The 18,297-nt window shown below is 38.4% G+C and overlaps 1 protein-coding gene across 1 annotated transcript in view; it reads right to left on the bottom strand.

Annotated features, from left to right (window-relative positions):
* Positions 1-17,956, bottom strand: part of stab1 (stabilin 1) — a 153,442-nt gene extending 135,486 nt beyond the window's left edge. Inside the window, exons 1-12 of the mRNA XM_005469696.3 lie at positions 17,364-17,956; positions 13,621-13,748; positions 13,119-13,234; positions 8,750-8,835; positions 7,191-7,260; positions 5,922-6,017; positions 4,435-4,548; positions 3,085-3,272; positions 2,841-2,977; positions 1,212-1,339; positions 823-899; positions 147-269 (exon numbers count right to left, since the gene is read on the bottom strand). Coding sequence (XP_005469753.1) covers positions 147-269; positions 823-899; positions 1,212-1,339; positions 2,841-2,977; positions 3,085-3,272; positions 4,435-4,548; positions 5,922-6,017; positions 7,191-7,260; positions 8,750-8,835; positions 13,119-13,234; positions 13,621-13,748; positions 17,364-17,420 — 1,320 coding nt within the window. The 5' untranslated portion in view covers positions 17,421-17,956. The remainder of the gene's footprint in view (positions 1-146; positions 270-822; positions 900-1,211; positions 1,340-2,840; positions 2,978-3,084; positions 3,273-4,434; positions 4,549-5,921; positions 6,018-7,190; positions 7,261-8,749; positions 8,836-13,118; positions 13,235-13,620; positions 13,749-17,363) is intronic.
* Positions 17,957-18,297: the final 341 nt, after the last annotated feature.

Genomic DNA, 18,297 nt, shown 5'->3' with positions numbered 1-18,297 from the left:
TGTGAATAACAGTGGCTGCTTCCGTGGCTTTGTCAAATGTCTCCACCAAAAATAATTTCCAAAGGCGAGAACCGGGCTTACACCTTTCATTTTTTTCTTTACTGTCTAGCTTGAACAGCAGCTGGAGTCTGGAGAAGCAGTCTTACCTTGTTTTCTTTGGTCCTCAGCTTGGATCCTCCGTACAGGTTGAAGTCTCGACCAGTCAGATCCTTGTAGAGGTACTGACCCCGGATCAGATGGTTTTTACATATCGTCTCCTGATTTAAGTCCTGCAGAGACATTTTGGTTTAGAAGACCAGGTTTTTGTATTTTTTGTATTACTGGTCAGTTAGTTTCTAATTATTAGGTATGCTAGATGTAATTTGAGATCATGTGAGTCTGTGAGCGGCCTCTGAGTGAGTCTCTGAGGAGGAGCCTGAGAGATGAAGGCTCTGCCTCCCATTCTACTTTTGGAAACTCTAGGAACAACAACTAAACCCGCAGTCTCAGAGAAAAGTGCTCTACGGGGATAATATGGTACTGAGGTCTTTAATGTATGAAGGGGCCTGAGAATTTGTAACTGTATGTGAGGAAAAGGATTTATATTGCATTTATCACTGAGTCAATGAAGAGATACTAACATGGCAGAAATTTAATCTCTTCTTAGAAGTAATAAATGCATGAACTACTTTTTTCCCTAATTTTGCACAGATCACAGAAGGCAGCACCAGAGATTTGTTTAAGGTGCAGATTAAGCTTTTCAAATCTATGGCTTCATCCCTCAGGAGCTTCCTGTGCTGGAGGAGATCATTAAAATAAAATTCAGACAAGCAGGTGACCTACAGGCAGAGGTGATTTCAGCAGGGGGATGAAAGCTGTGAAGGGTCCGTTATAATTCAGCAGACGTGGACAGCCTGCCTCTGAAACACACACACACACACACCCCAAAGGTCAAAGGAAAGGTGCGGTAAAAGGATAGCAACACCACAGAACGTACAAAAACCAGCATGACTCATATAAATTACCTTGCAGGATAATCGGGACACAGACTCATGTTTTTATTATTTTTGAAAAAGCTGATATCACCACCACGCCTCACTTTAAGTCATATCCTGTCAGTTAGCTTGAAACACTCTGAGGTGCTGATATCTTGTTTTAACAGGAAACCCTGCCATAGTTCAATAAAGAACCGCGGGCATTTCTCAGAGGGTATTTTTGCTGGTTATTTTTACCGAACATGGAAATGGCTCCAGTAAAGTTTCCTCTCCAGCTGCCGCTCCGGTCCAGCTCCATGATGCGCTCCATCAGGTTACCATAACAACGCCGACCATCACCGATCTGATCCACTTCACACACACATCTGAGAGGAGGGGGCAGGAAGAGAGCGCCACTTTAGCCAACCGACGCAACTGTGACCTGCCCTATCTGATCTTTCCAGATTTTCCCATCGTTACTTTTAGGAAGTGAATCATTCTCAGTGAAAGTACCACTCCAGTTTAAAATCACATCTAATCAAGTTCAGCACACATGATCGAGATGGTTCATGTTTGCCCATTTGATGGATTTTAACTCAAGACTCAAAGCAGTGTTTTGGACAGCTTTATGTTACTCTATAAAAACTGACCTACTAAATTTGTATTTCTTTTGTCTTTATGTTAAATATTCATATTAAACATAACCAGAATTTCAAATAATGAGGTCAGTGTGTAGACAAGTAATCCTTATCAGCTAAATGTTCAGTTTCAGGTTGTTTTTTTTCTGAGAGGGTTTTGGTCATTTATTTGGTCATCTCAGGCACACACCTCTGGCTCGGCACAGAAGCCCAGCGCACTTGTTGTTTAAACCTTGTGTTTCTTAGGGGCAGCCAATCAGAAATAAGATGGCATGAAGGCAGAGGAGCTAAAACCATCTTACTTTTTACATTTTATTTTGAAGTCAGGAAACAATGGCTCCCAGCCTCATCCTCACAGTGAGTATTACAGTTTATTAATTTAACACTGTTACAGGATCTTAACTCAGTAGTAGCAGAGACCTGAAGCCGAGGTACTGGTGTCATGTAGTAACTGGAAAAGTTGGATTTGTACATGTCTTGACTGGCTTCAGTTAATCTCTGGTCTAAGATAGCGGTCCCCAACCCCCAGGTTATGGACCAGTACTGGTCTGTGAGTCATTTTGTACCGGGCCGCGAGAGTTGAGGCTCGGGTGTGAAATTTATGGTTTTCAGGGTTTTTATTGTTAACTCAGTTTCCCTGAGTCTTTTCCCATGTTGCAGTTGTGTGTCTTATTTTGAAAGAAATATTTACGCATTACCATAGCGACCAGACAGCATTAAGGGGCAGAGAGGAGGATGTTACTCTCAATGTTGTTGGTGCATTTCAATTCACACAGTGAATTTGTGTTTATTATTATATTTACCAAATACCACAGTTTTTGTCTTGGTCGTATCATTTTATTTTGTTGTATTTATCCGTGAAAATATTGTCTGCCATTAAAACGGTCCATGGCGCTAAAAAGGTTGGGGACCGCTGGTCTAAGAGATGAAATCCAAAATTATGCCACACCACTTTAAGATGCTGACAGTAACAGACCAGCTTGTATCAACTGTGGTGTCATTACATCTGGCATGATCTACAAATTTCCCAGATGTATAACATAAACATTTAGACTGTGTTATTTTTTTCTGCCTAAAATTCTGTTACAGGAGTGAAAGGGATCTTTTTCTGGCTGGTGTTCTGGTTTTAGTCCCAACAAAGTCAAAAGGAGCCAATTCTTCTGGCTCTGGTCGCATTTTAGACTGGACTCTACTTTTTGGTCCTCCTCCCAGTTGTAGATAATGGGAGAGAAAAGCTTGTGTGTCTGACCTGGGTTCGCCATTCAGTTCAGTCTGACACCGAGCTGTGGGGTCACAGGTGCCCACCGAGCAGGCGGAGATGAGCTGACAGCCAGACTCAGGGCTGCCACCTATAGGCGACATGCCGGACATACATGCACAGCTGGACTGAGAGCCAGAGAGAGAGAGAGAGATGGAGAGAGAGCGAGGAGTTAAACAAAATGTCAGGATTTTGTTACAGACAGCTTTTTCCTGACTCTGGCAGGTCTCCTCACCTTGTTGGCTCCTTTGAAGACACAAACTGTGGAGTTCAAGGGACAGCCCCCGTTGTTATCTAAGCAAGGGTTCTGAGGTATACAGATCTTGCCATCGCCCAGGTAGCCAGGTTTACATACGCAGCTGACCTTTAACCCCCGAGAGGAGCACTGGGCATTAACGTCACAATCCCTCTGTGAACAAACACCTGAGCAGAAAACGAATAAATAACATTCAGATTAAATTCATAATGTTATCTGGGTCACTCCATTTAAACAATCAGTGCACTCCTCCCACCTGACCCCCTCAGAATGAGCTGGGGATTTCGTACAATACCTTCAGTATATGCAATTATTCCATGAGAAATTACATTTCGTATGAGTGAATGTGTGAGTCAACATTTTGTGCTTCTTAAGTCTTAAGTCTATTTTTTTTTAGGTTTTTTTTGAGCATTTTTGAGTCCTATTAACTTCTTAAACACAGGCGATAGCCACATGTTGAAAAATAGCAATCAGTCAATTTTGCACACACTTCAAGTCACACACACTTCAATTTTCAGAAGTTTTAATTTCTATAAATGACTTTGAATATCAATGTCACGTGAAATATCCCAGTTTCAACAGTAAAACTGCGGCAGTAGCAGAAACAAGCACATGCACCCCAGATATTTGATCTGATATTTGGTTAAAACAGCAGAAAGTGCATTTTGGGTTAAGTTTACAAGATCCTATCATGTGAGATGGGTGGTTGGTCAAAACAAATTAAAACACATGAAATTCTCTTTTTTGTACCTAGATGCTGATACATGGCTCATCTTCAAGCCCTACTTGAGGGATTTGTAAAATCCTCAAATGCTCCTCATTGTCTACAACTAGGAACAGGGCCATGAAAATTTTAACAGCTCCATTTAAACTCTGAAGTTATTGTATTTAATAATTTGCTGATTTTGAGGGGAACAGGAGAGATTTTTAGTCCATTTTTATTTTAGTTTAATTGAACAACTCATGTTATCAGCAATGTACTGTATATGTACATTGCAATGTGAGATTAAAATAGGCTGTGTGACATCACCAGTTTGCAAAGCTCAGTGTGTTTTTTTCTCTTTTTGTATAAAAAGGTTGGACGTAGCAAAGACAATATACAAATTAAAATTCTTGTATGCAAATTAATATTTCTTTTCTTTTCTTTTAATTTGCCAGAAGGTTTATTGAAGACTCCAGTTTAAAAAAAATGAGAATTTTCTGGCAATAATTTCATGGTTAAGGCTTTAAACAGTTAACATGTTCACTTGGCCATACACACGCTCACTTCTGGTAACAACAGCAGCATAAACTCAAAATTTTCACAAAATAAATTATTATAATTTTTACTTGCGCATTTGTTCTGTGGCGTCTTCCTGTATCCAGGCAAACATTCACATACGGCGGCGTCTCCCTCTCCTTTACAGTACGAGTACGGGCTGCAATTGTTGCACCTCCGATTCTCTGTCAACAACACAAACACAGCAGCAGCTCACTGCAGGCAGCAGTTTAACACAATACAAACAGGCTGTACAGGGAAACATCATTACCTGAGTATCAAACCACATTTGAGAAGTCCTTTTCAGTCTACTTGTATTTTTAATTGCAGAAAATTTCTCCCTCATTGTGTTTCTAAAATCTTTATTATTCTTACATCAAAATAAAGTCGGGTTAGTTAATGCAGTTTATTACTCTGAGCTCACAACACAGCAACAGTCTCTTTGTTTTATCTCCCCCCCCCCCGGCAACATCTAATTTTATCACTTCTGTCTAACCAAGGTTCTTTCTTTTTTAATTTTCACCTTCAAGATGTTTCTGCCAGATTGTATTTTATTGAACTGCTTCAATATATTTGGCTATAAGTTGTGTTTAATGATGCTCTGATGCAGATTAGTGGGGTCACATGAGGCCTATAACTTAGTTTGTCCTTTACAGCGGATGTTTTTTCACCCCCTGAAAGATCATTTGTTCAAAGAAAAATTAAAATAGCGATAATAATAATATGCTTTAATTGTTTTTTTTAATTTGGGTTTATGATCCCAAGCATAATCAATCTTTTATTTTTTTAAACAATCAGAAATACTGGAATAGAGATAGATGTGTGTAAAACATAGATTGTGTGTGTTTCAGTCATGTCTATGGTCATAGTCACCGCACATGTGACTATTCTGAGCCAGGAAACAGCCTGTAAATAGATGATCTACAGAGATAATCTGAAAAAAATCATTTAATTATTTATTTTTATACAAATATGTACATTTGATAGATTTCTGGGGGGAAAACTGGTGAATATAAAATACCAGTCTCGTTTGAGGCAGATCTGTTTCAGTTACAGAAGTTATTTTCAGTCTGCTAATGAAACTTATTTTTCTTAGATTTATACTGTACAAATTATTTAATAATGCAATTTACACTTCTCTCTTACACAGTGTCAGTCTCGCTTTTACTGTTTTAAACAAATACCACTTTTAATGTTTACTTTGCTTTTTTATCAATTTTGTTTAGATATAAATTCCTACACCATCTCATATTATAAAGCCCTTTCCAGGCATCAGTGGCACTTTTATTTTATCCGTGTTATTTGTTGTTTATTGTTGACTGGGCTATTGTTACTCTTTATTGTGCTGCTGTAACAAAAAATTTCCCTTGTGGGATAAATATCCATCTATCAATAGACAGCTACAGCATGCTCCGCAACTTGTCTAATTCTATGGAGATGATGAAACTAAAATAAATGTATGGACTGTATCATCTAATGAAATCCAGTAACATACATTAATACTGTGTGATATTTCTGCTAATTTAATACAGTATATTTCATTGTGGCATGGTCTTACCTTGGTCACAGTTCTTCCCAGTGTATGGTGGCTGACACAAACACTCTCCATCACCTTCAGGACCTTTATTACACACTCCATGTTTACAGTCACACACTGCACACAGAGAGGCAGTTTTTAAGCAGATTTCAGATGTTCTTACAGCTTCATAATGTGAACGAACACTTCACTGAGTTGACCTGTTTATCTAATAAAATTAAAAACTCATCATGAGCAGTTTCATCTTGGATGCACATTCTTTCCACCAGCTGTGTCACTATGCACAAGAAACACGCTTGAGACAGCATGATTGGATGTAAATGTATATATGTCCCCCTCAGCTGGGCTTCGATGTCAGTTAGCTATGCATTTCTTTTGGTTGAGGCGCAATGTTAGCTTCCAGGTGAAGAAAAAATATGATTTTATGCTCTCTAGGGCCTGTTATATACAACATGACAATGACACTGCTTTCCTCTGAAGCAGGTATTGTGACAAGCATTGAGTGCTGACTGAGATTAGTGTTGTACTAGTACTAGTACTAGTGAGTAGCTGGTATGTGTTTTTCTTTGACTTAGTTAACCATCTCCTTTTCTCTTTCAGTATGTTTTTTTGGCCTTTTCTTTTTTCAGTTATACAATTGTTACTCGTACTCGATGTAACAAGTACTCATCAAGACATGAGCATTCGCAAAAAGTGTAGTGCATGCAGACAGCAGCAGATGCAATGCTAATTTTAGTTAGCCTAGCAGTCAGTGCAGCACATGCCACTTTGCATGTGAAAGGACCTCCTACTTTCAAGTCTTGTTGAACTGAAGATGGTTGTCATTTTCTAAATGATCCTCCTCACTGCAGTCATAAAGGAGGATAAACGTAGGAGATTCTTTCGACATACACTGTGACTGAGAAGCTGCTGCCATGAGGACGCTGCATCCCTTTGTTTTAGTGTCAGAGTGACCCCTTCTCTGTCACTTCTACTTTCAAAACATAAATGTTCAGCTTGAGGCTTTAGAACAGGACAAACCAATGGGTGATGAAGTATACAGAGTCCACGGTTGGTGGATGCAGAAAAAAGGTTGCTGATAAGTTTTTCCAAATGTTTTTATGGATTTTGACCAACACAAGGCGAGTGCAACTTAATTCCATTACATTGAAGAAAAAACAACAATCTCATAATACCAGACAGGTCACACTGAGACGATCTAGGCAGATAAACCGTACAACAGTACAGAGGAAAATTATGTAAATATGATTTGGGGCAAACCGTGCCTCAGAAAGTAAAGAGGGTACCAACCTTTATCACACCTTTCTCCATAAGCATTTGGATTCTTACACTCCTGACAGGCAAAGCCAGTGAAACCATCCTGAGAAGGGAGAAGTTTTTTTCTTTAAATTTCAAAATATTACCAAGCCAAAAAAAGAACAACCAATTACTTGAAATCTCTGGACTTCCCCAGCATCTCTTCCTCAATGTAACACAAAAAAGGGGATTTTTGTAAGAATAATCCTAAACACAGTCAAATTTCCTTTTGCTGACCAAAAAATAACCATCACTGTCTCTGAATCAGAAATGTAAATGGACATAAAGATGAAACCATTGTCAGGGAGCTAAAAGGTTCCTTTATATTACTGTTTGCATTTCCAGTATGATGAACAACTGCAAAGACGGTTCAAATTAGTTTTACAGACAGTTACATGTGGGACTCTATTTAAGGGAACGAAATTACTTTAAGCTTTCAGTGCGTCTGAGCTGCAGGTCTTTGTGACAAATGGTGCAAACAAAACAGCACAGCCTGCTCTACAGCTGAAAATGCTTTACAGAGGTGTGAAGATCTTTATTAGAAAATAACTGTACAACAATCAGAAGGCAACATTTCTCTGATTAACCAGTCATGTTGTTTTCTCTCCCTCTCTTCATATGTATCTCTCTGTCTCTCTTTCTCTGATATGAAATCTCTCTGAATTTAACCGGCTAAATACACTGCAACTTTGATCCATTTCAGACTTTCATTTTTCTTCATGTCTTTTGCATTTGTTCTTCTGCTCTTGATCTTGCTTCTGCTAGGATGTTGAGTTTTAAAATTGAAGTCTACATGCTTGTCTTCTCCGAGTTTAAACAATCTGAGGAGCAGATTCATAAAAAGTAAAAAGCAAGAACTTCGTAGCAAAAATGAATGCAAAAAAGTAATCGCTGGCATGATTGCCATGCTTCTAGCACAGCCTCTTCTCTCTCTCCCTCTTCCTCTTGTCTCCTTTTCCAGGAACCTCTGTGTGTGATGTCTTTCCTGCAGCTCAGCTGTATTCTCCCTGTGACTTTGATTTAAATTCGGATTGTCTACCTGCCTGCCCTCTTACCGTTCAAATTCACAGAATTCACAGAACTCTCCTCTTTGAAAGTAGTCCTGAAATTATTTTGGTGCAAAATTGTTCCTGTGATTCGATGTGATTTTGGCTTCCAGTGATACTGATTACCTTGACTTCAGTCAAGGTAATCAGCTTCAGTTGTAACTGAAATTAAATTTAAATTCCAACTGGATTAATCACCCAGTCACAGTGCGTGTGAACCAGCCAACATGTAATGCTCAGATGTAACTTGATTGCTACATATTTTGTAAAGTTATGCATGCAAAAACAAAAGTAGCCTGATGTTTCACTACAGTGGAAACAAGTGTTTATCTCACTGACAGTGGTTCTTCAGTCTGAAATAGTTTTTGGTACTTTGGGGATAGAATGAGTACTTTTTTCTTCCTTGAAACCGACCAAGAAAGAAGAAACCAGGACAGGTTTTCACATAAAAGTTAATAATGAATAGCATCCCTATAAATACATAAAAAAGAGAGAAGGGATACCAACATTACAGATGCAGGTTCCGTTGCCCAGGTCTCCATCCTGACAGACCCCATTATTGTTGCAGGTCTTCCCAGACCAGCTGGGGCAGGCTGCAGAGACACAACAAGTGAAAAATGTGTGATTAGAAAAAATCAGAGCTGTTTATTCAATTCGTGCATTGAACATTTATCCAGTTTGAATTCATGTAAACGTTTGGCAAACTGTGTAAGATAACCTGATGATGTCTTTCTTAGAGGTAATCTGTGACTAAACTGTGCACTATGCGCAGTGTGGGTTTCAGGCATGCATACACAGAGATAAAAAACATAACACAGCCATGCGTCACCAGCTAATGTCCTGCTTTCATGAGTGGAAAATGAATCTGAATATTTAAAAGTTTCCAGCAGAACTTTATTACTAAATAGCTCTGTGAAAGATGGTGAAAGAAGTGGATCATTTGTACTTACTTGTGTGAACTTACACACAAAGTGTTACTACAATCAAACTTATTATTCAATTAGAAATGCCAATAGGACATAACCACATTTAAACAAGCAAGCAGGTGACGTGATAGAAAGGCTTCATCTCTGTTGATCATCTGATCACCAGTTGAAGTAGGCCTGGAAAAACATGATAGTTAACAGAGCAGAAGAGAAAGGCAAAGACAAACATGAGGTCCTTTTGTATTTCTGCTGGGTCTTTTAATTATGTCTATAAAAAAATAATTAATGTATCCATTTTCATCTTCCACTGACTAATCTTAAATCCACTCGTTTCCAGCTCCAAATTTATGTTTATTTATGAGGCTCTTTAATTTGTATTATGTTTTTTACCTTTCTGCACTTTGGTTTTTTCCATTAAACAAGCAAACAGGTGATGTGTTTATGTAAGTTAATTAAGATACGTAAGTGATATGATGATATGGCTGCTGTGACAGCATCATTTCCCAACTCTTGGGGTGAATAAAGCATATGTTATCTTTTTATTAATGGATTCATTCTCTGTCTAAAACATGATCTCTTAGCTCCTCTCTGTTTACACAAACCTTAGGATTGGGTTTTCCTTATAAACAGAAGGCTTACACAGCAGGTGAGTGGGTGGGACTTCTATGTTCCTGAGATGACCATACGGTATCTGATGACCATAAGGTATCTGAAGCCTGAGTGTTTAACTCACAGTGATTACTTGTACATATGCAGATGACCTCCAGCAAATCAACTGACCCAAAGAGAAGCAACAGAGACACGCTCCACTCTCTGGTTGAAACTTTCTAGGGTTTTTTTTTTGTTTGTTTGTTTTTTTACTGAAGCAGGATAATGAGCACAAAAGCACCTCAAAGCTTTGCCAGGACAAAGAAATCCAAGGACTGCTGACAGTCATGGCCTTCACCCCACAGTCACCTGACCTCAAACCCACTGAACATTCAAGGGGGCACTTAAAAATGTGAAAGCCAAACACGGCTGAAGCTCTTTGGAGCACTGTCAGGTTGTGGTGGGATAACATCAGTTATCCGTCCATGGTGTTAACAAAATTGGGTGCATGTGCGGCCCCAGCCCTGACATAAAGTGAACCTATTACATCCAGTTCCAGCATTATATTGTTTATCTCAGGCTACAGGCTCAGGAGCATATTTGCATGACTCACAGCTATAATGCACAAGCTGTTTTATCTCCTCCTCCATTAAACTTAATTCTTCGTAAACAGATGTTTTTACTGACAGGTGGGTGGAGCTTCTGTGCTCACAAACAGAACTGTGCATACCTTGCTTGACCATATTAGTTATATCTACTCTTCCTGACATCACACAGAGCCAAAGATCCAAAAAAATGTCCAGGAATCAAGTGTTAAGAGCAGTCTAAATTAATGAGGAGGTAGATAACGAGGAAAACTATAAGAGTTTACCTTTGAACCAAAATGTAAGCATATGAAACAGTGTGAGTCATGCTGATTTTTAGGAAGCCAAATATAACAATCGAAATAATCTGTGTCATTGTCTTGTATGATTAAGATTTTTGTAAAGTATAAATATATATGACGTTTACTTACTAGACTATGAAATGCGATACATGCGTTTTCATTAATGGTGTACTGGTGACAGCTTCAGGTAAAATATGGGCAGTAAACGGCAAACCCACATTAATTAGCTGGACTAGAGCTGGCTTTGCTCAGAAGATTTCAAAACTAGCTAAAAGCGCCTTTATGTCCGTGACCGTTAAACATTGTCCTAAACAACAGAAGTTATCACTTAGTTCTTCTCGTACAAACACAGTACAGCTTACATACAACTCAATTTTCCAGAAAAACACATTCACTACTTTATCTTTTTCTACCTGTAACAGATAAATTACACACTGGGACCATAGCGTCATGTGATTGGTGGAGAGGAGTAAAAATCAGTCAAACGACCAATCAGAACTATGATATAAAGGTACAGCCCTGCCTTCTTATTATTTATTGTTTTATATCATTTTCTTTCTGTAGTGACTCTTAGCGCTTGTTTAAGTTTAGTTTTTATTGTTTTAAATGTTTCGTTTCACTTTGGTTTTATTAGTTTGTCTCTTTGGTGTTTAAAAATTATTATAATATTGGGGGATTTTGTGAGGGGAACATTTAAGAACATTTAAGAATCCTCCAAAAACAGAAATGAAAGTCAACAGAAGCAAGACTGAATTTATGTGTGTGAAAGGGAAAGGGAGGCAGATGGAAAGGTGAACATGCAAGGAGCAGAGGTAGAGAAGGTGGAGGAGTCAGTGTCATAAATGTGCAATTTTTTAACCTTCTTAAATCAATAAAGCTATTTCTAGTTTGAGTTTTAAATTAGCTAAAAGCACTGTGTCCTCTGCTGAGGGAATATACTGTATTTCATATGTGTGACCTGCTGAGTTCTACCTTACTGTTGCTACAGTCAATCACAAAACCTATAAATATTTTTAATCCAATCAGTTGCTCAGTCTTTGTTGGACTCTATTAACTAGAATGCTGATTAGAAAATGAATCAGTATTTTGAGATCATTTAAATTTAAATGCATCATTTAGAGCTGGTTATTAAAGTTATTTCTACCTGTTCTTCATCAGTTTCAGAGTTCAGTTCACAGGATAAACTTTAATGTTTAGACATTTCCTTTTTAAACTTGTGCAAAGTTATGAATTCACAAAGGTAATGATTTTCTGCAGCATTACTCTTTTTAATTTTATTATTATTACTTTTATTGAACCAGGAAGTCCCATGAAGATCAAATCTATTTTACCATGAAACCTTGCCAAGCCAGCAGCCATACAAACTCAAAACATCTTTTTTCTTATTTGCAGCACATTAGTTGCTTTCTGATCTTTTAGTTTTTATATTATTTGTAGATCTAGATCACCTACACCACCTACTGAGGTAGGTGGTGCTGATTTGATCCATTTTGTGGAGAAGTTGTACACTCAAAAAAATGAAATTGGGTGGTTGTTACATGTACAAGATTCAAACTTGTAATTTGAACTAAATAATTTCATGTTTCTATGGTGAACGTAATTAAATCATGTAGCATCTGCATGAAATTCGGCAACTGAATTTGTTCTTGTTGAGATGACATGATACAATCTAGTAAGAGTGGTTAGTTGCCTGGACCCATGAAATTCACAAGATCACATTAGATGTCAAACTGCAGGAAAATCGCTGGAGTTTTAAGAGGCAGACAACTACACCCACACCATGTGTATGCTATCGCTATTTATTGTGGTTTAACCTGTCAAGGACAAAAACGTACAGAAAATGCTGCATCAAGCCTTGTAATCATAGCTTTCCTAGTTTTGCTAAGCCTGGATTGACAGCTTGGTGGTGTGATGGTTAGTGCTGTTGCCTCACAGCAAGAAGGGCCTGGGTTCAAATCCACAATCTGGCTAGTTTGCTGTGTGTAATTAGAGTTAGGTTAATTGGTGATTCTAAATTACCCATGAACCCCCGTATTGGTTCATTAAGCAAGACTAGCAGTAATTGCCTTGATTAACAAAGTAGTGGTTCAAACAATAAGATTTCATTGTGTTTTCCTAAAGTTTTTAACTTGTGTAGAATGAATTAAAACAAATTTCACTCTGCATACTTAAATAAATCACTTCAAGTCAATGTATGTATACTGCGTTGATCCAACGTAATCTGATTACATTAAACCACCAAATGTCAAATGTGTTGGTTTGACATGGTCAAAAATAGGTTATTGTATTTTTCATGTGGAAAAAGGTGCGATGATTAAATTGTGTTCATCCAACAACAGATTTTTTTGAGTTTATGATCCATTAAACGCCGCTGCAGACTAAAGCAGGAAGTCTGTGTTTACATGTGATCATAATTATGGCACAAATGATAATTCATCATATGTACTTTATGTGTGTGTGTGTATGTGTGTCTTACAGAGACACAGCGGTCCCCAGTGCTGTTGGCAGCACTTTGGCTGCATGACGTTCTTCACACAGATGTGCTGACATCCCTCCAGCTGCAGCTCCCTGCTGCCGATGTTCACCACATAACTGCAGCACAGTGAGACTCGAAGTAAACAAACTGCCTTAATCATACCACTGCTGCCAGCGTTACAAATTACTACTGCAAATCTCACAGTTAGCATTCATGAGACATCCTTGAATCTAAGCTATGTGTGATTAATAAAGGTGGAATTATGTTGCTGTAATTATTTATTTAACGGGGAAGGTGCATGTTAAGGTACATCAGCATATAAAAGATGTAAACATGTCAGATTCATTTACAACAGTGATCCTAGAGCAGGGTCACATGAAACAATACACAATATGCAAAAGACGTACAGGTGTACAACAAAACACACATAAAGGCATTGCTATAGGTAAGCTGTTCCAGTCTTCACTTCATATTAACTGTGGGTATGAAGCTTGACCTGTACCTGCAGTGGGTGGTGCCAGTGCTGCTGAAGCCGCGGGGGCAGCTCGCAGTGATGGCAGCAGCACAGGAAGTGCAGTCTGTTTGTACCTCCAACCTCTGCAGGATATCACATCGACCAGGAGGAGGAGTCTGAGGAAGGAGAGGAGCTGTTTATAGTCTTATACCACTCTCTGTCCACATTTCACAGCATCACTGTTAATTTGGACAGACCCCTGTGGATGTTATTCTAATACATCTCTGTTTTTAATGAGCAACAATTTGTGATAAAACATCTTCTGGTATTCCCACAACTGATATTTATAACTAACAATCACTACTACAGGTATCAGTATAAAGCAGCATAAACATAATAACAGGTGTGACACAGCTGTCGGTAAGATCGATGGTAAGAGTAGTTGTTGTATTATTACAGAACCTGTTTTACACAAAAAGCAGTAAAAGAAAAAATGTGCAAACCAAACTGCATTCTTTAAATGCATTTTTAAGACTTGATGTGTGTTTGATTAAATTACAGAGTGCTGGTATCATTTCATCTTGTTTTTACTAAAATAACTGACAATGACGACTGCCAAGAAAAAGAATAAGGAATAATTACCGGGGGGGGGACCTATCCCAGCTACCGTCACCAATCTGACACAGGGCTAACACAGAGGGACCGGCAACGCAATGAACACACAAGCAGCTCAGTATTTTGGATGCCTTAGTACACTGTAGCAACCAGGAATTGAACCGCCAACCTCCTGATCAGAAACTGACCTGCTCTGCGGCACATTCACGATAAAAGCTGAGACCGTAAAGTAGTGGATGGATGTTTTAACTTATTAAACTGAAGTAAAAACTTGAAAGTACATTCTGCCTCCAATTACTGAAACTGTGTATGACTCCAACTCATAATCGCTGTTTGGTTAAGTTCTGGAGTAGTTTTTTTTTTTTACACTAGGTCAGATTGTTAAAGGAGCACTTCATCATTTTCACACAACAAATTCAGTCTGCTGTTTGATGGTCTGCACTGTGAACGTTATTAAAACGGCCCTGGTGATGATACAGCAATGTCAGCAGAGTTTTCTTACTTACAGACAGTGGAGTAAATGTTGTGGAGTCTGCAGGATGTGGCTCTTTAACACAGTGACATTTTTTTGGGTGCTTAACCCATAGGAGGAACCAAAAGTCAGAGCAATGCATCCTTTGTTGCTTCAATACCGGCCAGATATTGCTCAATTGATCCATTCTATAAACCAACAACTGAGAGACTGTTTGGGAATGGATCTTAAAAACGTAAGTGATCTTGTGACTAACAGGTAAAAGTTTTGACATATCACAGACTGAAATATTTCAACAACTGCACACAGTGCCACAATATTAGTTACAATCTGATAATGAACTGTAGTAACTGTAAAAATCCCACTGATGTTCTATCCAGCAACATTATTGGCATGAATGCAAAACTAGTGACTCAGTTTAAATTACACTTGCCCAACATCAATGTTGGCAACATATTTATTTTAAAGGTTTAGAGGTTTTAGAGGTTTAGTAATGAATTTGATAATGTTGGCTGGGCAACATGAGTTAGGGGTAGTTATAAAGAATTCAGTGATCATTTACATTATCACTTTTCAGGTGGTCTGGTGGTGGTGGCAAGAAGCAGTGGCAATAGAAGTATGAAGTTCCACTAACATCAAATGTATTTTTCATGGTGGCACTGATACATTTTGCACGATACATAAATGTCCAGAACAAGAGAGATACGTCTCCTTCAGCATGTTCCTCAGGTCCTTCTGCAGTGTAAGAAAACACAGTTTTCCTCGTATCTGCTTTTTGTTTATTGCTCTGTGTACATTTAGTTTTGTGATGGAAGACTTTGACCAATCACAGGCTTTTCAGACCAGACCAGAAGTAAAACATGGCATTGCAAGGGATGAAGCATCTGCCTACACTTAGCAGAATGGGGTTTAAGTACTGTATGAGCCCAGAAAAGAGCTTGGCATCTGAAGCAGGTGCAGATGCTTGTCTGCTTTTAAGGGCTTAAAGCAGAGTGATGAGAGCTGGAGGGCAGTTTTCCGTGTTCAAATTGCAGTCTTTATTTGTTTGTTTGTCTGTAGATTTCTGCCTGCTGCAGCTTTAAACTCACGATATCTTGTCTGAGTTCATGAAATACTTGAAAATACAATGACTTTAATATTTGAAATATCTAAATATAATGAACTTTTCAACTTTCCAAAGCGCTATCACTTCTTACTAAGCTGGTTTAGGGCCTAAATATATCACAGGAATACCTTTTTTCACAGCTTTGTTTGTGTTGGAAAGCCGTTTCTATGTACAGACAGATATACTAAACTGTTTTTAATGTGATTAATTATTGTTTTCAATCACTTTTACGCAATAAAGAGTCAACCCGACTCGCTGCCCCAGATCTTTCAGCAAAAACATTACAAAGTAGAGATTATTAAAGGAAAATTACTACAAAATCAAAGGCTGTGATGTTAAGAAAACATACATGTGCTTATAACAAACTGAGAAAAGTTGTAGGAGAGCACAACCTGACAAATGGCCTCACTCTGTAACTTCAAGGTTAAATATTTTGAGTTTCTGAAATTGCTTAGCCATGTTAAGCTGATGCAACTCTGTTTTAAAAAACTGTGGGTCTCATTTGCAGCTTTACTCATTTGTACCATGCAGAGATGTCTATGATGGGGAAGTTCCAGGTTTGCAGTAACAAATGATTGACTTTACTGTATACACAGTCCCATGCGTGGTTTGTCACACTGAGCTGTTTAATGTTTCTCGTTTATGTTTACAGCTCAGCTGTTTGGGTTGTTTTTTATTCACCTTCATATCAGAACAACAAAGCTTTAACACCTCTGACAGTCTCAGGTTAAGTTCATCAGTGGTGATACTGAATTAGAGAAGGTATAGTTACTCATGCCTGCATAAAGTAATAGAAATACACTAATATACTGCTTTATTGTCATTAAAAAAACAATTACGCATTGAATGCTAACTGATACTAAATTTCAAAGCAGTTGTATTGAGTTTTATTTGTGATCAAATAGTGCAGATAGCATGTAATCATAGTATTTACATCATGGAAACATTTCACTGTTAAGCTCATCTACTTAAAAAAAAAAAAAGCATGTTACAGTGATCCATAATGTTCATTTTTCTGTGTTCTGCAATTTTCAGATTCAAAATTATTCATTTTTTCCATCATAAATTCTGCCCAAGCTTCTGTAGACTTATTCAATCCAACCTAATTTTATTCACAGAGCACTTTTTAAAAACAAGAGTGCTGTACAAAGCGCCAAAACACGCCACAACAAATCAATAAAAAAATAAACAAGAAAACAAGAAGGTAAGGACACACCACTCTCATTCTAAATTCAAACCAAGGAATAAAAATCAGTTTTAAAATGTGTTTTTAAAACAGGTAATGAGGGGCCATCCTAACATGGGGAGGGAGATCATCCCACAGTTTGGGGGCGATAGCTACAAAGGTCGATCTCCACTGGTTTTCAGCTGACCTCAGTGGCCTTGAGAGAGTGTATGGAGTCAGAAGCTCAGATATGTGCAGTGGTGCTGATTCATTAAAGGTTTTAAAAATAAATTTTTAAAAAATATCTTAAAAATGGGTAATGGAGGGAGGTGTTAACCATGCAGTTACGTTTTTGACATTTACATCCATGGTTCAAAGACAGTAAACAGGTGATACATGACCTCAGCGTGGTGGTGTAGTTGGAGGTGTGTTACCTGTTGTTTCACTGAAGGTAGCAAGCAGAGCAGTGGCAGCAGCAGCAGCAGCAGCATGGCTCAAAGTCTCACATCCAGATACAAAAACAACCCTACTAATCCTCCTCAGTAAGCAAAACAAAAATTAGTTAAAAAAAATATAAAGAATATGTCCAGAGAGTTGTAACTAAACTTGTTTCCTGCTCCCGTGTCAACGCTGAACGTCAAATAAAACCTTAACTACTAACTACAGGAAAAAATACAGAGAGCAACATCCTCTGCGCAGGAAAAACAAAACGACTAGAACACAATAGCCAAGTATTCCTGAGATAATGATTGGGAAAGCTGAAGTAACCTGCTGCTTAAAGACGTGGAAACTCTGGAAAAATGTAAGCACTTAGTGAAAAAAAACAAACAAACAAAAAAATACGCAGGGTGGATCCAAGCATTTGTACAATTACCAGCAGGCTCACTTGGGACGCTGTTATGTGGGAAGTGACCAACAAACTATAGCAAACGAATGAACTCTGAGCTCAGCGTCCAGCGAGGCAGAGAGAAGCCGTAGCGGCTGCAGCGACTACTCATGTCACGTCTTTCCTCCTTAATCTAGGAAGAGAAAGAAAGAGAAAAAAAAACACACGAAGTGGTAGAATAGGAACCTCCCAGTAGGAAGGTCATCACCTCCTACCACTCCCCCAGTAACAGCAGAGACACTTGTTTTACAAGAGAACGAGCAGTATAGTCGCACACAAAAAAACCCATGGAAATCAACTGTGATGACTTCAGACCACAGATTCCCAAACAGCCAAGAGATAAACATCAAAACAGAACTTTACTTTAGTTACAGATATCAAAAAGCTGGACAGTATGCAATGAAGTTCATCTTTCCATTTTCTGGAGTCTGCACAGACATACCCAGACATCCCTCTCCCTGGTCACTCCCTCTCCCCAGGAA

The sequence above is a fragment of the Oreochromis niloticus genome, linkage group LG5 (genome assembly GCF_001858045.2).
Source record: "Oreochromis niloticus isolate F11D_XX linkage group LG5, O_niloticus_UMD_NMBU, whole genome shotgun sequence".
Classification (NCBI taxonomy): Eukaryota; Metazoa; Chordata; class Actinopteri; order Cichliformes; family Cichlidae; genus Oreochromis; species Oreochromis niloticus.
Note: the sequence above shows the minus strand (reverse complement) of the source record. Positions and strands in the feature narration are given on the sequence as shown.